General features: G+C 40.7%; 1 protein-coding gene across 1 annotated transcript; it reads left to right on the top strand.

Annotated features, from left to right (window-relative positions):
• Positions 1-1,429: 1,429 nt before the first annotated feature.
• Positions 1,430-23,836, top strand: TGS1 (trimethylguanosine synthase 1). Its single transcript, XM_077185656.1, has 13 exons — positions 1,430-1,637; positions 2,299-2,363; positions 4,383-4,555; positions 6,435-7,287; positions 8,058-8,175; positions 9,134-9,220; positions 10,040-10,211; positions 11,666-12,020; positions 12,886-13,059; positions 14,014-14,157; positions 15,029-15,245; positions 16,277-16,355; positions 23,561-23,836. The coding sequence occupies exons 1-13, from the start codon at positions 1,540-1,542 to the stop codon at positions 23,675-23,677; spliced, it is 2,652 nt and encodes an 883-aa protein (XP_077041771.1). The 5' UTR covers positions 1,430-1,539; the 3' UTR covers positions 23,678-23,836.
• Positions 23,837-25,144: the final 1,308 nt, after the last annotated feature.

Here is a 25,144-nt window from a genome sequence, read left to right on the forward strand (position 1 = left end):
TCAGTACACAACCAAGATTTTTTTTTTCTGTAAATGGATGGAATTTGTTGTTGTAGTTATGCTACTGTCACCTGAACATCCTTCTGCATCCAAAGTCCTCTTTGCATATTTTTTGTAAGAAATGTCTTATAAATCCTGAGGACATCTTGCACCCTCATGAGGCTGTACAGTCTTGTTACTGAAAATACACTGATGCAAACAGAAAGAGACAGCACAGCAGACAAACTGCACACTTATCATGCATTGAATGCAGGTAACATAACACCCAGTATCCCAGCTTGTCAAAAACAAACACATTCCAGAGGGCCTGTTGTCCCTTAGGAATGGTATTCTTCATTTTAGCACTACTGCAAAAAATTAACCCTGTCCTGGTTGAAACCAGGACAGGGCCTAAAAGCAGGGCAGATATGAAGGCTACGTTTCTTTCTCATGTTCTTTCACTGTCCATTAAGCAGGTTAGCAGGTAAGAAGAGATCCCAAAGTCCATAATTTTTGTCTGAGAAAGCCTGAATTTCATGAATTTCATGCATCATATAGATACACTCTGAATAATCTAAGTAGAACAGAACAGTCCATCACCCAGTGTTTCACGCAGGAAATCTCTCAAACCTAGTGCATCACCATATAAATTCTCTACAGGAGATAAAAGGATAGAATGTGATTCTACAGGGCAGGACCTTGTGGTCTACTCATCACTGCACTTTCCCTTGTCTCCAACCAATCTCCTATTCTAAACACGCTCCTACTCTCTCAAGTCGTCAGGTCTCTCAATTTTCCCACTTTATACCTTGAGCTACTGCCTGAAGAAGACCCCACAGTAAAAAAACTGTGAGCAAAACATGGTTATCTGTATCACTGTGCCCTATCACACATGGCTGCTTCCCAATGTTTTTCTCTCTCCCTAGCCAACCTCTGCCTCCAGAGCCTCATTCCGACCTTCCTGCCTCACCCCAAGCCCCTTTTCTCACCAGGCTTCGTTCTCATTCTGACTCTCTCTGCCCATCCTGTCCCCACTCTCACCGTTTTAAGCTCTCCTATTCATTCTTTACTGTGAGAGTAGTGAGGCACTGGGGTTTCCTAGACAAGTTGTGGATGCCCCATCCCTGGAAACGTTCCAGGCCTGGCTGGATGGGGTTTTGAACAACCTGGTTTAATGGAAAGTGTACCTGTCCATGACAGAAGAGTCGGTACAAAGAGATTTTAAGGTCCGCTCCAATGGTTTGGTCCCAAACCATTCTGTGATTCTGCTCCCGTCACTACTCCAAAAACGCCTTGCTCACTTCTGTTTCCCACTCCCGGTTTTACCAGATTTTGGCTGCTGCATCTTTTATCGCAGACTTTCCTTGCCATGCCCTTTGCATCGCTCCTTTTTACCCTCTCTGACCACTCCTACACGCCCGCGCCGCTCGTGGGGCGGCACCGGCAGCGCAGGCCCCGCCTGGGGCGCCCTCCCGGCCGCAGCGGGGCGGGCGCGGGCGGCGGTTCCGGCGGAAGGCGGCGGGGCCAGGCCGGGCCCGGCGTGGGGAGGTCCCCGCAGAGATGGTGCAGGAGCCGAGCCCGGGGCTGGTGGCCGAGCTGCTGCTGCGGGCGGGGGCGGCCGGCGCCATCCTGTGCCTCTGCTCCCGCGCCTTCGTCGAGTGAGTAGCGCCGGGCGCGCCCCCGTCCCGGTACCTGCGGCCGGGGAGGTCCCGCTGGGGACGGGCGGGAAGGGCCGCGCTGCTGCGGCCAGGGGATGCGGGCGGAGCTGGGGTTCGCGGGGCTGTGCACAAATGCACCCCATATGTTTATCACTGGTGGGGGGAGTGGAAAAGGGTGAGAGGAGCCCCCAAACGCCGATCCCTGGGCCGGGGCTCAGCGCGCCCTGCCGCCTCCTTCGCGCTCCCCATCCGCAGGGCAGCAGCCGGCTCCTCAACGAGAGGAGGACCAGAAGATTAAATTCCGGAGTGTACCGCGTAGTGCAGCGTTTTCTGAGCGTCGCTCCTACGGACTTTCCCGTCAGGCTTTAAGTAAAGGGTTGCCTTTTCCAGATGTTGTTACTTTTTATTTGTTTCGCGTGTCTGGAGTCACAGGGCAGCCCGTGTGGGAAGGGACCTTGGGAAAGGTCCCTTGGTCCAGCCTTCCATGGGAGCGGAGCCTAGAAGAGGTTAAGTACCCCATCAAGTATCATCTTGAAACGTCCAGTGGTGGGGATTTTATTGCATCCCTGGGGAGGTTTTTTCCACTGAATGATTGCTTTTACTGAAAAAAAATCGTTTCAATGGTGACTTTCTGCATCTGTGTCTGTCTTTATTTTTACAGAGATCGAAAATTATATAAACTGGGATTAAAAGGATTTTATGTCAAAGATCACAATGACAGTACAGGTAAGCTAATACAATGTACTATGCAATGTGAGCTGCAGTCTCAAAATAAGTTATGTATGGTTATTTAAGTTATTCTTACCTCTGTGTTGTTTTTTGGTACATTTGCTTTGGGGACAGAAGTGAATAATAACTTAAAACTTACATAGCTTTCAGGTTACCATAATATTGATGTAGAAGTTTGTGTCAAACCAAGTGCAGTGCTTATTCCTTGTAGGAGCAATGGGGGGTAGGACAGTCAGGACAGATGGAGATGAGAGATCTCTGAAGCCAGGTCTTGGAACTTGGGGTTTATTGCAAATGGCCTGGGTGCAGGGCCCTGCTTGGAGCTGACAGCCACAGCCCAGAGCAGGCCCCAAAGAGGAGCCCCAAGGAGGAGCCCTGAAAGAGAGAGAGAGAGCAAGAGGTAAAGAGAGAGGAAGAAAGAGTAAAAGAGGATGAAGTTCCCATTACAATACCATAAATCTTCTTCTGTGCTAAATATTCTAATTTTCACTTGCCAGTCTACTACAATATACAAATCCTATAGCATTTACATACAGCCTATAAGAATCATTACATTACCGTACTGTGTTACATTTTAAACCCTAAAAACTAATCTTTGGACCCCTTCTGCCAAGCTAGTAGGGTCTTCTCTGACCCTTGGACCTGTCTGCAAGCAGAGGGTATTGTCTAATCAAAAGGGGATTAGGCAGCCATATTATTGTTCAGTAACTAAGGCTTGGTATCTCAAAGCTTGCTTTCATTTCTATCTCGCTTATAGTTTCCATATTCTCAAAGTCTTTTGCCAGGCAATCATATTTATATGGCTTTCCTGTTTCATCTTCCCCAACAATTCCTATCCAGATAAATTTTACCTGCTCACATAATATTCACCTGGTGCATGGAACAGATTATATCACACATCCCTGACCTAGTCTTAAATCGTAATTTCAACTTAATTCAATATTGATTGCATAATGGAGGGTCTGTGGATCCTAGATGTTTGTCTCTTCTGTCTCTACCCCAGCCTAGGGCATTAGCTGTTGCTAGTTAATCTGCTGAGTAAGAAGTAGAGAAGTGCAATAGCACTGATGGGGAAAATTATGATTCACACATACACAATGAATCATGTGAGGAGGACCAGAAAAATAAGTCTCTCACTTGGTGTGCTTGTAATCTAGGAATTGCCATGGTGTATACTCTAACAAATTCAACACCACTCCCCTACTCCATCTCCTGAATTCCTCATGTTTGCATATCTGACCATAATTGTTTTGGTATTTTTTTTTAATCATTGCTGTGTTGGTAGATCCAGCAGCATAATGTCTTGATTTGAAAGGAAGTCTGTGCAGAAATAGAAGCTGATAAATAATAGCACAGATTAGATTGAGGAAATGTGAGAGGAATGAAAGAAGGAGATTGTAAACTGTGTTTTTGTACATGTATGAGTGATTTGTAGTGAGAATAATCAGTCAAGAATGGAAAGGTCTCATGTTATGTGATAATTTGGCAGTAAATATATCCTAAACAACCAAACCAAAAACCTTGAATATTTCAGTATTGTCAACTTAGTCAGGAGCTTTTGATTTCATAATTTCCATCCATATTCAACTCCTACTTTCTCAGTATTTGTAATTTTATATGCATATGTTTCTGCTTAACAATTTGATAAAAGTGCAAGCTTGCTGGGGAGGGCACAGTCAGGCAAAGAGAAGATTACAGAGGCTGTGTGAGTGCTCAGCAGTAGCCAAAACATTAGTGTGCTGTCCACACTGCTTCTGCCACAAATCCCAAACACAGTGACATAGAGACTGCTATGGAGAACTTAACTCCTTTCCAGACAGACCCAGTCCAGTGCCTTGGCTGCTGAAGTTACATTTTGATTCCTACTGATAGTTATGCAGAAATTGAGCTGTTTGTGAGGAAGATTTTTAAATGTGAAAGACAGCATGAGAGGCAGTTCTGCTATCTTTTGTGTGCCATGCTGTGGCATTGAGGTGTCAGAACCAGATTATATTCATGAATATATCTTGTTAACAGGGGAAGAACAAGCATCTGAGGAGGAGAGCCATTGTCCCAATGTGAGATTAAAGGTGGATACTAATCATGCCCTGGACCTGGAAGAAGTTGAATTAGACTCAGAAGCCGAGCTTATGAAGAGTATGGGATTACCTCTTCAGTTTGGTGGGCAGTCAGCCCACAGGGACTTTGTGGTAAATCTTCACTTGCTTTATTTGTTTCTGTTTGTGTAGTGTTTCCAGACCTAGGGACATGCCTTGTTTCCAGACCTAGGGACATGCCTCCTCTCAGTTATTTCTGAGGTGGCAGTTCATGGAAATATATCTGAGCTGCCTTTAAGCTGCCTGCATTGCATCCTGATAAGAGCACACAGCACCTTGGTCTGTCCAGGTTGTAAAACCCCTCTGCCAGTTGGACTAAACAGGGTCAAGGCTGTGCTTTATGTGTCCATATCTATAGTGGCCTCGTGACTAGGGAAACCTGATTTAAAACAGCTGTGATAAAGCTGATGCTGCACATCAGGACAGCTAGTACACTCCAGTCTGAGCACTTATTTTCACACTGTCTGCTTGAACCATTTTGCTTTTGATAGTAATATAAACAGCTGGTTCTTCAAATCCCTCTTGCAGCTGATAAAGCCAGGCTGTTCCAAAAGGCAGGAATGAGGCATTGATGCTTTTTTTCCAATAGGGAACATTTGGGTTTTAGAAGGGGCCTGAAGTTTCCACTGATGATGAAAAGACAGTGCAATATTCACAGTGTCCACTCTATGGAATACAGACCTCCCTGACAGTGAGACAGAGCACTGCATGGTTCTGACCTAATTAATTTGTAAATAAATAGGAGAAACTTGTATGTGATTTTAATTGATAACTTGTAAATACACCATACAGGATTCCAACTTCAAGCCTGAAGTGCGTATACAATATTTGTTGCTGTGTAGTAATATGCAAATAAGTTGAATGGGAAAATAATGCATTTTCTTATTAGATTACTACTAAGCATTGTGCTTTGGACTATGTATAATAACATGAGGGATGTGGATGAAAGATCAATGCCAGTTCTTCAGTTTTAACTTCTGTATAGTGCACCTTACATTTTTGTCAGTGTAACAAAACTAAGGATTGCAGCTACTGGGGCATACATTCACAGTCCTTTGTCCATGTGAGTTTTATCATCACAGGAAGCCCCTCTGAAACAAGTGGAGTTGTAATGATGAAACCAACAAGTTACCTTAGTGTTCCTTTCAGGAGCAGGTTTCTGTGTTCTGTTCCACCAGGTGACTGTAGTAGCTGAGTTTGTTGTAACAAGTGAAATGATTGTACTGCACAAATGAAAGGGCCACCTGTTTGGGCAGGAGGTTGTTGTTTCCTTGTTTCCTGTTTCTGTTAGCCAAATTGGAAGATTAGATGGAAAAGATATTGCTCCCTTCTTTTGGGTCACTCTCTTCAAGACAAACAGAGATTCAGCTGCAGGATTTACAGAGTTTCTGAGTACAGAATGATTTTTTTTTTGTGTGTGTACAGCATCCAAAATAGCAAGTATTAAACATTCTATGAGGTTGAACATTATGTTTGCTACCCTAATAAGACACTAAACAGTGTTTGCTGATTGGGCAGATACCAGGTAAAAGTAAGGGTCAGCCACCACAGCTGCATAAAACAAAACCTTGATGTTACCAAGACAGTATTTTGCTGTTGAGCTCAACCTTGTCACCCTTCAATTCCTGACCAACTTCCCTTTAGGATTTAAAGCATTTCTTGTTGGTGACTTTCCTTCTGAATCTTTGAGCTGCTCATGACTTCCCACTCAGCAGCCTCACTCTTGTCTATCATTCTGCTTTTTTCTATATGTGTATTTCTACAGCTCATCCTCACACCTTCCTCAGAAGTGGCAGTTGAGGTTATATAGCAGGGCCCTATCAGACCCAGAAACTCTACAGCCTTTTTGGGGAAAAAGCTAATAGCAGGGTTGCACTGAGAGGGAGGGTTCCAATGGAAACAGAAATGTGACTAGAGAGAGAACAAGATTGTATATATGTTGTGGACTTCTAACTTTTCCATTATCTTTTAGGTAACAGAAAATTATAGAAAGAAAAATAATGTGAAGATTATGAAAAAGAAAAAGAAGAAGAAAAAAGAGTTACAGCAAAAGCACGAGGATAAAATGGGGCAGGAGTGCCAGGATGAAGCTTGTGGTGGTTGTACCCAGTCTGTTTCTGGTGAGCTGGTCCTAGCTACAGAGCAGTGTGAGATGAGCAGCAAACCTCAAGCTGTAATTGAAGGGAACTGTGAAAGTTCAGAAAGCCTTGCAAGTGAGGCTTTACCCAGTGAACTTAAAGAAAAATGGGAGAAGTACTGGAACGAGTACGGAGAAGGCCTTCTTTGGCAAAGTTGGTTGGAAAAGCACCAAGAGGTGTCATCATCTGAAGGCATCATAGCCTCTGAGCCTTGGAGTAGTCCAGATACTAAGGAAGAATGGGAGCAGCATTATAGTGAACTGTACTGGTATTATTGGGAACAGTTTCAGTACTGGACAAGTCAAGGATGGACTACTGAGAGCTCACATGGTGACAAAGTGGAAATTAATGGAATTACACAGGAGACTGGTTTTTCAGGAGAAATGGGCTTGGTTAGCCCAGGACCTGAGCACAGCGAAGTGCTGAGCTTGGAGCTGTCTCCCTCCAAGACCAGAAGTGAGAAAAGACTCCCTTCAAGTGCTGAGCTCCACAGTGAAATAATTTCTGGGATTTGTGATTTAAATCTGAATTTGGAGGAAGTGGAGCAGAGCAGTGCTGCTCTAACAGTAGCCCACAAAGATACTGAAGAGCAGAGTTCATCTGACAGTGGAAGCCAGAAGGAGCCCTGTGATGGAGGAAGCAGAAAAAGGAGAGCATCTTGTGAAAATAAGAGTGTTAGCCAGTCAGGTAATAGAAAATCAGAATTCTCTAGGTAGTTGTATATAAGAAACAAGGGCATGTCTGTATTATTTTTAAAAAGTCAATTAGGTATTTCGTGGAATGATTGCATACTCGATTCCTTTTTCTTCCCTCTGCTTCTTTGGATGATTTCCCCTTTCTAACCTGTATATTGAATGTGTTTTTCAGCCAGAAATGGTTTTAACAGAACATGTACTTCATAAATCTTCAAATGTACTACAGATATTGGTGAGAGATCCTTGTTAGTGCATATTTAATTATTGATCTTATTCTTGATACTGCAGCTGAGACTTAAGTCTGCTGCTAGAGACTTTGTAGAAGAGGAAAAAGCAGATGTAGTCCCAGCTTGGTCCTACAGTAGAGCAGGAATGGGAGAGATGAAAAGAAGATCTCCTTTTGAAAAAGAAATGAGAGGACTGTTTAAATCTTCCTTTTCTAAATCTGTGTGAATATCTTTGCATAGCTAATGAGATGGAAAACAAATTTTACACACAAGGTAAAACTGTTTCAAATTTTGTATCTTGCAGACATTTTATTTTTCATGGAGAGATGAGATAATTTGAAGTTGGTCCTTCATAAGATTGTTAACACTACAGTGTAATATTGAAAACTTTATTAGTATGTTGTTCCTCAGACAAAGACAAGTAAAGATGTGTGTTTGGCACACACTAACTAGCTGTAGCTGCAGGGGTACTTTGGGGACAGGAAGGTAAGGATTTGATTTATGCAGAAGGAGAATGTGATGTATCTTTTTTTAGGTGTGAAGGAGTCATGCAGCTCGAATTCAAGTGAAAAAAAGCAGTTGCTGCTTCATGACCAAGATGAAGATGAGGATGAAGAGCCTCCTGAATACAGATGTGTCAAAGTCAAGAGAAGGCAAGTCATGAAATTTACATGAGCTTTTTTCTCATGCAGTCCAGCTCCAGGAGCCTTCTGATTTATACTAACTATACCTTTGATTGAGGATATGAGTTAAAATGTCAGTACAGAGCCACATAGTCTTCCATCACTGCTTATTGCTTTGCCTCACCACAAGCAGTGGATGTTTCCTCTCTTCCAGGGCTTGATGAAAACAATGTATGGCCTTGATGACTGTACAAGGTGATGGTGCTGTTCTTGTGCCACAGGAGTATACGAAATTGTTAAATTGCATAGGGCAGCTTGCTTATTTAGGTCTAATTAATGTAGACAATACCAGAACAACAGTAAATAATCTGTATTGTTTAACTGCATTGAATGCTGCCAGTAAAATGCTCAGAGCTATGGCAGTCATAAAATGGGCAGTATCTGCCTTGTCACAGGTTTTTTTTTCTTCCTTCTCTAAAAATACATAGTCTCAAAGATGGTGAGATTGCTCTTCCTCTCTTGCAGACTCAAGTGTGAAGGAGTGGGTGGAATTTTTACCTGCTAATCACGTAGCTGTGGTTTCATTCTAGTATTTGGCTGTTCTCACAGCATTAATAATATAGATTATAATATAGGTAACATGATAGATGATGAAGATAATCTGGAAATAGGGTGAGCAAACACTGTCTTCATCATGTAGGGTTTGCCATTAAGTATTTTAAGAGGTCATTCAGAATACTTGGAATATTATAACCCCAGTAGAAGGGCATATGTCCATAAAATTGGGTAGAAAAAACAAACCAACCCAAAAATTCATGCACAAGAATAGAGTGGTGTTATTTGCTTGGTTTGGTTTCAGCACTGTGTGAAGGAACTTACTTGAAACCTACATTTAAATGTTTTCAATTTGCAAGATTTTTAGCAGTATAGCTGTAAAATGATTTGTTTCTTCACAGTAAGTAACTTTGTCATCTGTGTTTTTTCCTAGCCATGAGCTGGACGTGGATGAGAACCCAGTGGAAGATCCCGAGGAAACCTGCTCTGTGTTGGGTTTCAAGTGTGGCACAGGACAAAAGTAATTACTTAGAAGGAACTGTGGGGCTTTTCATAGCATGTCAGCCCTCTTGTTATTATGGAAATAGACCATTAATCTCCATTTCCTTTTTGTTAAACTTTTGAAGCTGAGTTCCAGAGTTAGTCTCTGGGAATCATTTATACAACTGAAAGTACCTTACATGCTAGACCTTAGTGTAACATGTAATGTACTTTCAGTTGTATAAATGTGAAGTGGCTGGTCAGCTACTTAAATTAGAGCACAAAGGCTGACAATAAATGGTCCTATCAGTTTGGAGTCCTGTGGGCTGAGATCATGATTTTTAGCTGTTTCATACTGGAATGAAGTTCCTTTATACTAGTGAAATATCGTCACGCTAGTAAAGTATTGCCAGGTGTTGGCTAGTGAAATTTTTTTTAGTTGTTTTTTTTTTTTAATTGCATTTGCTAGAAGATAAAAGCAGCTGGTTTGGAGGTTCTTGACAGCCACCAAAAAGATCTGTTATTCTTCTACTCAAGATTTTTTTTCATTTCCTATTCTTCAGGCTGGCCCGGAAAATTGTTTTCATCTAAAGTTATATAACTACCAGATAACTACTATATAACTAGAAAAAAAATCTAAAACTAATTAGGTTAAATATTTTCAAATAAAAATTGTTAACATTTTCATGAAGGTACAATGTTTTGCAGCTCCACCCAGTGACCTATTTTAAATGGAGCAATAAAAAAATATTTAAGTGTTAAGTTATTTTTTTGCAAACATCAACATTCATGTTAAAGCTTCTAAACTGGAAATTAACCAACTAAGTCCTTATGTATGTATCTATCTGTGTATTTTCAGGTATGGTGGAATTCCAGATTTCACCCACCGAAGTGTGCAGTACTTGGAGAAAAAAGCAAAGCTCAAGTCCAAATTCTTGGATCTGCGTAAACCAAGGAAGAGCAAAAACACACACATCTTCTTTACAGAGCAATCTGAAATGACATGCAAAAAAAGCAAAACTTTGAAGAAAGTATGTTTAGTTGTTAACACTGTTGTAATTCATAGATTTATCTGCTACCTTAGCTGTTGTTGTATTATAAAAATGAAAACAAAATATTAATTGCCCAGAGTAGATGGCATTTTAAATGTCAGTCCACTGCTCCTTTTTTTCTTGTTTTCTCCCCCTCCTATCTGCCTCCCACCAATGTGAAGATTATTTAGATTAGGATGGCTATGGAAAGGCATTGGTAGACCTGTTGAGAGGATTGTGAGCTTAAATGGCCAAGCTATGTGAAAGTTACTCCTAACATCTGAGTGCACATAGCTTTACAGGTGTGTGTAGGTTTCTGTTGTTACTAAAAGTATCTTTGATTGTAAATTGCGTGTGAAGCCAGTTGTTAATGCTGGCATTTCAGCAGTAACAGAAAATCTTTGTGTAAATTAGTGTATTTCATGGAACTCAATGTTTTTAGTAATTTTGAAAGGGTTTTGCTTATACCTCTACCTGCGTTTATTTTCATGTATAACTTTATGGTTTTTGTTTTTAAACTCAGAAATTGCTAAGAAGTAGAAACATTTGTTCACTGGAGATTTTACTTAGTTAAATCTTTCTGAAAATCTGAGGGCACAGATTTTAATGTTATTTCACCTTCTGGGATGCTTGGCATTCCCCAAAACCCAAGTGCAAAGCACTGTGTTCTGGTGGTGGTGATGCCATATGTGTTTTATTGAGCTCCAGTCACATTGCTATAATTTCTGATTCATTTTTGATTTTGTACCTGGGGCCAATATAGTTTGAGGGCAGCTTTAATTATGTGAAGGAAAAAAAAGTTATGAATTTCCTCAGACTTCCAGGTAAGGAACTGCTCCAGGTCTAGAGCCATTCAGAGCAACAATAATGTAAAAAGGAGCATCTGCATGTGCCTTTGAGGAGTTTGGAGTGGTGTCTGTGCCTTGGTTAGGAGCTTATGTCGAACTCTGCTGTGCAGCAGAACCTTTACCACCTGCACCATTTGGTACATCTTGAAGGTGAGGCAACAAATGTGTGAAGGTAATTTTACCTATTTATGCTAAAAAACTCTTCCCTGAGAGGCAGAGTTATCTCTGAATGCAGATTAGAGAAAGATAGTTGTGAAGTAGTAGACTTGGTCACCTCGGCTGTGGCAAATGTGACTATTTAGATACTACATGATAATTATTTACTGTATTTATCAGTTAATCTTTTTGTTGGTTGGTTGGTTTTTTGTTTCTCTTTTGGAGGTAGCTGGCATCTAGTTCCCAAAGGCAACTTGTTTCCAAATATTTTTAAGAGGGAGCATGGTTAAGGACTAATTGAATGTTTCAAGTCTGGATATTTTACTGTTTTCAAAATACACATGGTAGAGAGTGCCTGCAGTGGCAGGTGCTTTTGAACTGTAAAGATTTTAAGCTATGCTCTGGATAACAGATCATCATCTGATCATCTGTGATATTTTCCAATTGCAGGTGGAAATGTTCCTGAAGCAGATTAGTAAACCTGAGGAGGAAGACAGGTCCCAGACAGGCACCCCTCAGGGTAAAGCAGAGGCATCGTCTGTGAGCAGCAGCGACTCAGAGGGTCAGGAGGGCGTTGCTGCTGCACAGAGTGCGACGCTGGATGCTGAAATGCAGGAGCCACCATCTCCCAGTGCAGCCTGCACAGAGCCAGGAGGGAGTAAGCTTGAGGGGGAGGTGCAGGACGCTGCGGGGAGTGGCTCCAATGAGCTGGGGACAGGGAGGCCTGAGCCTGGCGCTGGGCGGCAGCTTGTCCCTCTGGATATTCCTGATTATCTCCAGCCAGAGACGGAGGACATCAGCCAAGGTAAATCAGTTTCCTGCAAACTGATGAAATGAATTGGCAGTGGACTTGATACTGCCTTCTCAAGTTACTGTGTCGTGCAGTACTTACTTATTTGGTTAATTCAATGGGATTCATTATGTCTAAGGGGTAACGAAAGCAATTGAGAGTTGTGCTAGTGGAATTAGCTTACTTGTGGAATGCCAGAATCCCAGGTCTTGTCTTTAATGGTGACAGTACTTCTTTATAGATGAACAGTCATTGTTTATCCTTGACAGGGTCTAACAGGTTTGCAATTCGTACCTTTTTTACCCTCTGCAAGGACAAGGGTTATTAAACCTCAGGTAGCTGCACAGACCATGAAGTTTTGGGTTCAAATGCACATTGCTGAGCTCTAGGGAACATGTGTTGTTAAAATTACTTTATAGGATTTTAAAAAAATCAATATTACTCACTTTTCTATTTAACATGAAACAAAGGAAAGCAGGATTATTCAGGTTTTTACATAGAATTTAATCCTTCCTATGGTAGTTCAGTTATGTTAGATTCCTACTGTAAAACTCTTGTCTGGATTAGTTTTAATTCATTACTGATAAAAGGGCATTAAACTGGTTTCTGATCCACTTGTTTGCTCATTACATAGAGTTTATTGTCTCCAGTTGAAGATTCAGGCTCTTAAATAATGGGTGAACAGTGAGGATTTTTAGGACTGTGGCTAATCCCTTGAAATACAGGATGCTATTTTTTAATTTAAAGCATCTAATCTTCATAATCTGGCAAACAGTAATAAAGAACATTTAGCAGTGTTTTTAAATCTTAACAGTCACCCACCAATTACATTCCCTAGCCTGCAAGAGCAGTGACTGTTAACTTTTGCAGTGTCTTCCAGCTGTGGATGAAAACATTACTGCAAAGAAGAAGGAGACAAAAAGAAGGAGGAGGAAGAAAAATGCACAGAGAACTATACCTCCTGAGATTGCTGCTGATCCAGAGCTCCTCAAGTACTGGGCACAACGCTACCGGCTCTTCTCCCGGTTTGATGAGGGAATTAAACTAGACAGAGGTGGGTTCAGTACTGAGTGTGCTGACTTGGTGATATATTCGTGGATCTATCCAATTCTGTGGTCCTTCTTGCAGTTTATTACTAATTTTCTTAAAGGAGGATCACTACTGAGTGTGTGTTAGCACCCATGGATAAATTCCTTCCCCCTGCCTCCCAGCAGGCAGGTACCAGGCAGTGTTGGACTTCAGAAATGCTTTTTGTGTGGCACATCCCTGTTTGCATTAGTGCTTATATTTGCTGAAGATCTTGCTGGACCCAAATTATACTTTGTCAGGACTTGTTCAGAAACTCAGTGCTATTTTTCTATTTCTATACTTTATAAAATAATTTTGTGAAACTTCCAAGTATGCTGATGGATCTAGTTTCATTCTGTTTTGTTCTGACTTGCAGCAGTCACTTACAAAGTGACTTTTTTCCATGTTTGCTTGCAAAACACTTCAAATCATAAATTAATAGGTAAAGGAGGAATTATGATTACCAGGTATTTTTTGTTGGCTGGGCTTGTAAGCCTTCAATTTCTAATGCTTTCCCTCATAAAGTTGCAGATTAATTGGCAGAGCAGACATGGTGACAAAGAAAATAAAATGGTGGATAAGAGAATATATTTCTGGTTTAATTTCCTACAGAGCATCATCACAATATATAAATTTTTCATAGCTGTGCTTGTGGACTTCTCCTTGATAAACCAGAATTCTCAGCACCAAGGTCAACAAAGCATGTATTGAGATTGAGGCATATCGGTTTCCTTCAGTGAGACTTTGTTTGCTTAGCAAATCTCTGGGCTGAGCAAAGTTTATCATCTTCAAAGCCGGTATTTCCTGCTGGAATGCACTAAGCCAAAATTCTTGGGATTAACACTAAACTTTCAATTTTATGTGGGGCTTGGTTGTTTGTTTTTAATTAGGTGACCTTGAAATAAGAGGTTAAAATACATTTCTTCCCCTTCCTCTGCAGAGGGCTGGTTTTCTGTTACTCCTGAGAAAATAGCTGAGCATATTGCTGTCCGTGTCAGTGAGTCATTCAACTGCGACATCATAGTGGATGCGTTCTGTGGGGTTGGAGGAAATGCTATCCAGTTTGCACTGACCTCAAAAAGAGGTAAGTAGGTGTTGTAAACAGTGCATTAGTTCTGTTTCTTCAATCTTTTTTCTGACACTATTCAGGTATGTGCTCTGTTTGTTGATTTATTTTCTTTTTCAGTGCTTCTGTAGCAACAGCAGCTGTTTCACTTCATCAGACTCACAATATGACCTCTCTGTTTTCAAAAAGGACCAATAAATCTGCTTTTCTATTTTAAGTCAGAGTCAGATTTGTGTTGTAATAGTCAACACTATTGTTGTGTGGCATAATATCTGGTCTGTTAGATACTGTGGAGATCACTGGTAAAAGTGGACTTCTGTCAAAGCTGCTGCTTTTCCCAATTCTTACTTGAAGTCTGTGTACTCAAAAAAACCAGGCTCTACGTGAACAGTACTTAAAGCACTGAATGGAATTCCGTGCAGATTCTGCAGAACCAAGTGCACAAAAGTGATAATAACTTCACATTAGTCTAATGCCAGCTAATGATATTGTAGGGAAACGTTGAGAGTATTTCCTGTATAAATATTTCCTGCTAGATACTCATACCAGTTCATCTATGATCAATGTTTGAGCGAGACAAATGGTAGTTTCTACTGCAGGCTATGATCCTATCTATACATCTCACTTGGCTTTTTGTTATTTCCTGGCTCAATTTTAATTTCTGATATTATGTATTGATCTTGCATCATCCATCTCTCTTGGGCTGTGTTGGTTGGGGCTTTTTAAACTCAATTTTCAGAAGTATGGGGCCAGCCACAGATAAATGTCTGGTCCTTGATCCTTGCATGGGGCTGTCACAGCAGCGGTGTCTGACCGCCGTGCCCCGCCCCTGCTCGGGCACCATTCCCCCTTCCCATTAATGCCAGTGTTTGCTGTCTCTGGCGGGCAGTGATCGCCATCGACATCGATCCCGAGAAGCTGCAGCTGGCGCGGCACAACGCGGAGGTGTACGGCGTGGCCGAGCACATCGACTTCCTGTGTGGAGACTTCATGGCGCTGGCGGCCGGCCTGCGCGCCGACGTGGTGTTCCTCAGCCCGCCCTGGGGGGGACCCGACTACGCCACTGCCGAGATCTTCGACATCCAAACCATGATCTGCCCAGATGGATATCCTTCCCAGGCTGTGCCTGCCTTGTGCTGGGCTTCTCTCTTTCCTCTCCTCCCTCTCCTCCCATGGGGTTTGCATGCCCTGTTGGCTGACTGTGGATGACACAGTCGGCAGCTGGAGTTCCAGATGCAAACCATTTGTTTAGTCCTCTTCACCACCTAAATTTAAATATTTTTATTTCTTATTACCAAATAAAACAGTAATGAGGTTTTCCTGAAAAAATCCATCAGTGAATTGAGTAGCTCTCAACTTAAAACATTAATTCAGCAGTTTTAACTCCTTTAAATTATTTTATTAAAATACCCCATAGCAATCAAATAGCCATGTGGTGTGTGTATATATACATATATATATATAGAGAGAGAGATAACTAATTGTGTGAACTATGACCTTGTCATCACTTAATTTTTAATTGATTCATGAAGGGGATATCTTATTTAAAATATCTTACTAAAACTGTTCTCAGTCAGCACCTGCCTGTGACTTGGGAAATCACACAAGAGTGCAAGCAAAATATTAACTCTTTGAATTAATATATAGAATTTCCTACTAGCTTGTTAACAGTGATACTGAGCACTCATTCATCTGGGAAGGTATTAATATAATAGTTTCATCATATATGAAGTGTGGGGTTTCTTTTGTCACAGAATAATCTTAATTTGTCCCCTTTTTTGCTAAAATGTAACCATATTTGTAAGAAAATCTTCATATGCATGTGTGAGAGATTTCACAAAGTGGGTTAAAAACAATTGTAAGCTAAATATGCTAGCTACAAACTACATTCAAATTTGTCAAATACTTCTTTGTAGTTCAGACAAATTTTCATGAAAAGTGAATGTGGGGGGTTTTTTTTCTGCTTTTAATGGTGAAAGAGTTTCTGCATTTCAGAAGAGAATCCTACCCACATACTCAAAAGATTAACTACAATTTAATTGAATAATAGCTGAAATTGAGACATACTTTCAAAATGAATCAATATAAAGAAACTTTTCCTTCCCCATTCTCATTTTTTTCCTTTACTGGCTTCTACATTTGAAATTTTCAGGCTCTCCAAGAAGATCACCAACAATATTGTGTATTTTCTGCCTCGGAATGCTGATATTAACCAGGTGTGTTACTGGATGAGGTCTTGGTGAATGAATAAAATGTTCAGCTGACTTAAAACATGAGTATTATAAACACATACATAAGACTTCAAGTCTGTTCAGCTGAATGTGGGGTATTTGGTGGTTTTAAATTTGACCCTTGTGTGAAGTGATTTCTGTGTTTGCAGTACTTTTGGTATATTTAGAAATGGGAGTATAAGATGATTTCCCTGGTTTTGGTGCTGTTTCTTCTTAAAGCAACAGAATGGGGTTTCTTGTAGAAGTTTCAAAGCCAATTGCCAGGCACATACATCATTATAAAAATATCAAAAAATATATTTTAACCAGCTCTCACTGTCTGATAAGTTGGTTAGTTGGTGAGTCTCAGACTTCATGGCTGTCAGTTTATGAAGGAGTTGCAGGAAATCACAGCTGTAGTCACTGCTCTCAGGGTTGGTACCTTTGGTGTCCACACAAGTGTGTTGTTCCATATAGACTGCTTGCATTGAAGAGATGTGTGATAAACACAGAATTTGTGGCACTGATGTGGGGCTTTTTGTATTAGAGAATTTTGGTAGAAGTTTGGGGTTTTTTTAAGCAGTTGCATGACTAACAATTCCCCTGAGTGTTTGGTTTAGGTTCCTCTGTGTATTTTCTATGTTAATTATGTCTTGTAGCTTTTCAGAAAGAAGGAAGCAGTTCTCACCTGCAAGATGCCACAGGACTTCCCAGGACTTTTTCCTGCTCTTTCAAAAACTGCATCTGACTCAGAATAGGCAGGGCATCAAGCCATATGGTGGCTTGTGGAATTGTTGCTGGCAAACAGCTGGCTTGAGAAAAAGGCTGAAATTCACATGGCCTGAGTATTAGCAGACTCTAAGCCCATGCTGTGCACAGAACCATTGCTTTGGCAGGTGATGATTCAATTCCTTTTTGCATTTCAGGCTGGTGAAATGTCAAAGTGGCTTATGAGTCTTTGAACAGGGACCTTAATTTTAGAAAGAGTTTCTCTAATTATATTGCATCTTAACACTTTCTTTTGTCAAATATTTCATTCCCATGATGAAGAGTGACCTTGGAGAGTTTTCTGCTCTACTCATGAGCACTTTTTACTGGCTTTCTAAATGGCCAAAGGCATCTACATTTCAATTCTGTTTCCACAAAAGCATGCAGGAATACTCCCCCCAGGGCTGTACCTTTTCCTTCAGAAGAGCTGGGCTCTTCTGTTTGATAGAGCCAGGTGTCCTGACATCTCTATATCTTGGTACAGTTGTCTCTGAATTATGTTGATTACATCCATGGGTTTGGTTTAACACATGTAGCTGCAGAGTAACAACTGTTGCTCAAAAACATGGCTCAGTTGTTAAAAGTTCATGGCTGAGGTCCTGGGTTCAGTTCAGTTCAGTGTTCCAGGCTATGGGCTACTCTCAGGAAGGGAAATCAGCACCTTATTCCTTTCTTTAGAAATAGTGTCATTATAAGAACAACCAAAAAAAAAAACAAAAAAAAAAAACAAAAAAAACCCAAAAGGTTGATGATCTGAGAGGGGGAAAGAGAATGTTAATCAAGCCCACTGTTTAATGAAGTGTCTTCATCCTGTGTGGACAAAGGTGAGTCAGACATGTTCCAAATGTGACTTTGGTGAATACTCTGGTCCACAGAAGACTGTTACAGGTTTGACTAACAAAATCTCCACCTGAATTTAAAAATGAATTTTTCTGGATTTATTGCCACTACACTTCTAGGGCTGTGAATTTCCAGCAAAATAAAAATTTTTAAAAATTAAAAAAAAAAAAAATTAAAAAAAAAAGCCCAGCAGTTAGAAACAACCTTGCAATAAAATTACTCTTTAACCATTAGTTAAGGTGGTTCGAATTTAGTGGAAAATGTGTAATTTTTATGGAAAATAGCTATCAGATCACTGTTAGATAGCAGACATAAAATAGGGATAAAGGGATCCTGCTGCTGGAGTGAAAGCAGGGTGATAGCTGACCTTGACCTAGCTGTGTCAGAGGTGTTCATTGCCTTATTGGTGGACAAGATATCCAGCCTTGTTCCACAGGACTTTATTGCAAAAACAGCACTTACTGCTTCTGCTGGGACAGCCACGTTGGTGTGGAGTTGGTCTTGTTGAGAGAAATGGAACTCTTGGAATTCCTTTAAAAAATCAACGGAGTTTAGGTCTCAGAGAAGTGAACTTTTGTACTTCTGCCTCAAGAGGGAGCAGCAAACCAGTACAAGATGATTGGCTCATTTACAATAAATATAAAAACATTCCCCTGAATTGCATCAAGTCTCCTTGTTTACAAACATGTTAGAAAATTTGTAATGTGTGCGTAAAAAGGTCTGGTTTTAGGTTGAATTAATCTTTAACAATCTTCTTCCTAGCTAGGAACAATCAGGAATAATAATTATGTGTGTACACATACATTGAAAAATACATATATTTATTAGTGCCTGTTATGTAGTTCATAAATGTAATTTATGAAGTGTTTATGAAGCTGTGCTCTGCCTCATTGGGCAGAGTGAGAAGTGTTCCGTTCAATTCCCTCTGGGAATTGAAGTCATCCCAGGTAGTCTAATCTCTTTCACAAACTCTTTTCTGTACCAGATAATGCTTCTGCATGTTGATATTTGCAGCAAATAAGGAGGAACCTGCAATTTGTTGCTGCAGGACCTTCTTGGTAATGGTGGAATCTGTTCTTTTCATCCCATTGTAGAAGTTGTACACAGTGTTGGTCTCTCACTGGTGGTCACTGTGTTGTCAGGATGCATGATGGCTCCCCCCAATAAACTGGTGAGCCTGAAATGTTGGTGACCTGGTCTATTGTGAGACAGATAACCACATCAGCATATTTAGCAGCCTAGCCAGATTTGGGAGATGGAGTAATGAGGAATTGGGAGTTCATTGCTTATCCTGCTTGTGCTTGGTTAGTGGCTCAGATACTGGATTGTGCCTTAGTGATCATTTCAAATGTCACCATGCTTTGAAGACAGGCATACTGCTGTTTGTGGTAGCTATGTCTCACAATTTTGTCAAACTGTGCTGCTCTTTGAGCTTTTGCTGTCCTAAATGTTGGTGTCTCAGACCTAGCTTATATTTCAAATACTGTCAGAATACAGGAATGGATTTTTGTTTCTTGTCTAGTTTAGAGTGGTTCTGTGAACCTAGAATTAAGCAAAGTGTTCTGGACCTTGATGGTCCTACAAAACATACACATTATGCTGGTACTTTTCTTTTTTTTTCTTGTCTTTTTTTCTACCTCATCTCCATCAATCACTTTGAGAAAATCTGGAGTTAGACACTGAGGCCTTGTTCTGTCTGCAATATACTGCCTGGATGAAAAAATGTGTTTCTGTGTTGCTGTGTTTCTGTTTGTGAAGGTCCAGTTGTTAAAAATGACTGCTCAATGAAGAGAGAGTCAAGATGAGTAAAACCCATTTATTTATTTGAATTGTCTCTTTTAGCTGTGATATTTTAAAATGGAGCCTAGCCAAATAGGACTTGCCAAGCAGAGTCATCTTTGTTTAGGAGTAAATAGAACAGTGAGCAAAGCAGGGAGTGAGAGGCCAGGAAATGAACAGAAGTTGATTTGATAGTATTTTTAAGATGCTTAGGTATTAGGGGAGTTGGCGGGTAAAATACCGTGGGTTGATGTGTTTTGGAGGCTGATAATTTCTAAGTGAATGTAATTGCATACACTTCAGCTGTGACTATTGTGTTAATAACAACAGCTTTTAAGCAGCCCACTTGACACTCATGTGTGTTCTCTGTCCTTGATAAAAGCCAGAAGTTACCCACGGCATACACCAAGCCAGAGTGATACTTCTGAACTTCAGTCTTCCTGAAGCTCATAATGCTTGCATACTGAATTGTAATTTGCCTACACTAAGTAAGAAAAAAATAAATAAATGTCTGGCCTATTAAAGAGTGACAGCACCACTGTGATGGTGTCATTATTCACATGCATACCTGTACATTTTCAAAGATGCTGCCTGAGAGCATTTTATTTTATTATGTTCAGTGTAAAGAATACCATTTTCTTCTTTTTCAAGTGGGTAGGGTTTTGTTCCCCTTAGCTTTTAGGTTGGATGCAGGGTGAGGGGATTCTTAATTTTAGTAGTATTCTGTAAAATTAACTGATTCACAGAGTCCTTGTGTGCCTCCATATCAAGTCAAAAAGCTTGTACTTGTCGTACCTCAGAAAAGTTTCTAGGACGGGAGAAAAAAATATGATAAATTTTTAGTCTACAGTTATATTAGTTGGTGATTGGAACAGATGGGAAGTTACTTTACTAAAAGAGTTTCAGTATGATTAAAAAAACGTAAAAAAAACCCGAAGACCAGTAGGAAAACCTTCAAGATCAAAAGTACACTTGAAGAATGTAAGGGAAGTTTGCACCTCAAACAACTTGTGCTCCTGAAATAATCGTCTGTGTTTGTTTCCCCTTTCATATTTTCATCTTTTCTGATGTCTCCTTTTCAAACCTGTTGGCTGCTTTTTTGATGTGTTTTGGCTGTGGCTGTGGACTCTTTTTAGCAGTAGTCACTGAACTGAGAGATGAAGGTGAGAGGTGAGAGGGATGCAGGGAGGGGTTAAATGAAGCTGCAACCTTTACCTCTGCCTAGGGACAGCAAAGGAAGCAATATCTGTCCACCCAGGTAATGTGGGTTTGAACTAAAGAATAAACCAGGGTAAGGAGAGTTGCCAGCAGGGAATCATTGTTTGTACACAGGAAAGTACAAAATAAAGACATTTTGGACTAGTCAAGTTTTTAAAAAGTCTTTCTGTATTCACCATTGTAGTGCACTGCAAAAACAGGAGATGTTTGTCGATATCTCTAAAAATAGCTGAGCACCTTTGTTTTTCTCAAAGCATCGTTCCTCAATCTGCTGTTATTTTTAGAGGGTGTCCCTCTGCCAGGCCAGACCATTCTGAAGTTTGGTGTGTGGCAGCCTTCCCTCACTGCACTTGTCAGGGTTGACTGAGCCCTGCTGAGGAAAACTTGGCAACTCCTACGTAATTAAATTTGCAACCTCCAGCAATTTACAACTAAGCATTGTCACGGAGGATTTGCATTTCTCTCCTCTGTGTATCAGGTGGGTTAAAGAGCATACAGTACCAGATCTGTCCCAGCAGAGCTTATTCCCATGTGTTTATTTAATTTTTTTTTCACCTTTGGGTTTATCAAATACCTTTAGTCAAATTAATCATAGTTATCCTGGGTTTAACACTTAGACACCAGACACAACATATGTAAATTTTCAGCTGTCCCTTGGTGGACACCACCCGTCAGTGTAGGGGCATCTTGTTTTACTTGGCCTTCTAAGAGAAATGTTTAGTAAATACTAGTGTTTAATATCAATGTGTTAGTCATACTTAGATATGCTAGTGACACAAACCATGCCCAGAAAGTAGGAGTGCATAACCCCCAGATGCTAATTTCTGTATTCTTATACTGACTAATCCAATTAATATTTTAGAATACTTAAGAGACATCAACTATAAAGTGCAAAGCCTCTTGATGCTTTTTGGAAGGGACATTCCAGCTTCTGTTTGTAAAAAATTAAAAGTTAACATCTTCCTAGAAAAACTATGGATCAACGCACAATGCTTTGTGGGATTTCAAGTAAGAACAGATAAGTTGTAAAATTAACATTCCTGATCACTTGCCAGTTTTAGATTCTTGTGCTATTTATAAGTCAGCCAGTCTCTGTTTTTTTACTTAAGTGGCAGGTTCCTCTCTGACAAGAACGCTGAGCGTTTTTTCCTTTCGTCAGAAGTTGAAGAATGAAGAAACTGCTCACACTTTTTGTCTAAAAAAAAAACCAAAAAAAAGGGAGAAAATCAAAACAGAAAAGTAAATGCTTGATTTAGATAAGTGTGGCGGTTTTCTGGACAAGTCAATAAAGGTTCAAGATGTAGTTTAAATTAATCTGTTATTTTCTCTTGATAGTAGGCTGGTTTTTTACTCATGATAAAATAGAGGAAGTTCAGCATGTTTATATTTAAACCTGCACTACAGAGTTAAGTCTCAAGGGGCTTTAGAAGTGTTAATAACACAGCTTGAACTCAAAGTTTCAGCTGCTAACATCATCTCGACTTAAAGATCAGTTAAAATCTACTGCAGGCTTGTAGACCCTGGTAACTTTGCCTGGGAAGTTTCCCTGCATGGGGAACTATAGAAATAATTTTCCTGCAGCAGCCTGGGGGACTGGCAGCACAGAGCAGAACTGGCTGTGGAGCATGGACCCCCCCCACAGGACATGTCCTCAGGGTCCAAAGTGGAGGGGGAGAAAAGCAGACAATGTTCAGTTTTGGTGTTTGTCCTTCTGACTGTGCAGTCTCTCCTGATGAGGAGTTGATGGCCTGTAAGCTGTTATCCCTCAGAGGCATCCTGAATAGGAAGAGGAAAAGGGAGAGTACTGCCTGCTCCAGCCCAAAATGCAAAGTCCTCTGTGAAATGGTGTCTGTCTGTAAATATTAAGCATTAAAGGTGTGCACCGGGCTCAGTCCAGCAGAGCCTGAATGATGAAATTCTCACTCCAGTGATCATAAACACAAAGCTGGGAGCGGTGCTGCCTGACAGGCTCCCCCAGCCTGCAGAGGCACTGCTGCCCCAGCCTTGCCCTCAGCACTGCCTGCAACTCCAGTGCATACAACAGCTTTTTCTTTAGCTGCAATAGCAACAACAATGAACCGTGACCTTTGTTGGTGAGTTTCTCTGTGTGTTTAGGGCTTGGTTTTGTTTGGGTTGTTCCCTTCCACCCTGCCACTCTTCAGTGCAACCTTTATGCTTCCTAATTCTAATTACTAAAATTGGTTTTACTCTTCCCCCAAAAGTTGGGATGTGGCATCTTTCAAGCACAGCTTATAGGTTGCTTTTTGCTACACTGGCATTTCTCAAATGCCAAGTACCATGCAAACCAGAGTAGCATCTCTTGCCTCAGCACAGCATGTCAACTTCTGAATGTTTCTCTTTGGCTCTGAAATCCTCTTGTTTATGTGATTTGGGTAAGGAGGGTTTTTCAGTCACAAGCCACAAACGGCTTCTGTGAGTAAAAGGAGACATAAAAAGAGGATCAGAGGCATTAGCTGCCAAGGAACATTTTCCACCAGTATTAACAGAGCAGAGATATTTTTTTCTGATTGTTTGTGCATTAGGTTTGGGGTTTTGCCTCTTTTCCTGTACATTGATTGGTTTATTTTTTGTTCTTTGTTTTTCAGGTGGCTTCCTTAGCAGGGCCAGGAGGGAAAGTGGAAATAGAACAAAATTTTCTCAATTTCAAACTGAAGACAATAACAGCTTATTTTGGTGACCTAATAAGGCATGACATCTCCTGAACTCCATGTGGATTCTTCCAAACCCATCCTCCCTAACTGCTGCCTTGCTTAAGCTTTTGTACAGCTGGCTAGTCAAAAATGACTTAAAGCCATTTTCCGCTTTAATTTTGCTTTACAGAAATTTGTTCTGTTGTACTGTCAATAAATGTTTTATAATAATTTTGACAAAATTGTAAATGTAGAAAAGCTGTGAATGTATGAAGAAAGCTCTTTATGAAATGGAGTCTTTTAAGGTTCAAGCCCAGCCTATGGAAGTGGGGTTCAGGATTTCTTTGTAACTCTTACATGTGCTACTTCTGTACTTGCTCTGGTTTTGAGCATCCAGAGGGTCAAGAAAAATAGCCTGAAAGCCACAGGAGCTGCTGTCTATGCTTGAGAAGCAAAAGCATCTGAACATCAGGTGGAACTGGAGGGTCAGGTGCACCACAAGAGGTTAACCCCAGTCCACCTCTCTCACTCCCTGCTCTCTGAGAAACCTTTTCAGGTTTTCTTTGCAGGATGAAAGTTCACACATTAATTCTAGTGAGTGCTCTGACTTGTGGCAGCTCAAAGAGACTGCTGGGTGTGTTTGTGTCTGGAGGTGGGACTCTATCCTCTGGGTATTGTCATTTTATTTTATTTTTTATCTCCCTGCCATTCCTCTTCATTGCAAAAATATTTTGAAGAAACCTTCTGCCCGGAGGTTTGTATCAGTAAGCAGAAGGGTTTCTGTCCCCCTTCTTTTCTAGGCCTTTGGAATCCTCACAGGCTTCAGGGCAGAAATAAGCCAGCTTTTCCTGGTGAGGGCTCTCTGCTCCCACTTAGAGTTTGGAGGGGAAGAGTGGTCTTTGTGCAGTTCTCCAAGTAGAAGAGGAGGCAGGTGAGAAATGCCTAGGGCATGGCTATGGTGCTCTCACTGAAATATTCTTACATTATCTCAATTTTGAGTTGTTTTTGAGGTAAGTGTAGGAATAATAATTTCTAAGATAAATTAATGCTGCTTCTCTTCTGCTTTGAGTGCAGCAGGATGCTGAAGGCAGCAGAAACTAAGCACTAAACTATGCATTAGTGCTATCCAAGAAAACAAGAATAACTATAGAATAACCAAATAAGAGGATCTATTTTCCCCATTAAGGAATGAAGTCCAACTCTTCAAAACAGTTGAAGAGACCAAAGTGTTTGTGTGTTTATGGATTGTTATGACTCAGTGTGAGTTTGCAGTGCAGTAAAATAGCCCTTGGGAAATAGCTGTTTTCTAGCTTTGCTGTCTTTCCAGATCCAGACAAGTGCTAAACTTTTAGTGTTACATTCATACTTCATGGAAGGTATTTTATCAAGATACTTTGGCTAATTTGCATCACTGCACTTTTCCACAGTGCTACAGCAAGGAAGAAGTCTGGTGCTGGCACTGCATCAATGTTTAAAGGGAATTATTAAGGAAATAATATTTCTTAGAAGTTTCCTTTTAGGTCGTAGGGGAATTTGGCA

The sequence above is a fragment of the Agelaius phoeniceus genome, chromosome 1, assembly GCF_051311805.1.
Source record: "Agelaius phoeniceus isolate bAgePho1 chromosome 1, bAgePho1.hap1, whole genome shotgun sequence".
In the NCBI taxonomy this organism is placed as follows: Eukaryota; Metazoa; Chordata; class Aves; order Passeriformes; family Icteridae; genus Agelaius; species Agelaius phoeniceus.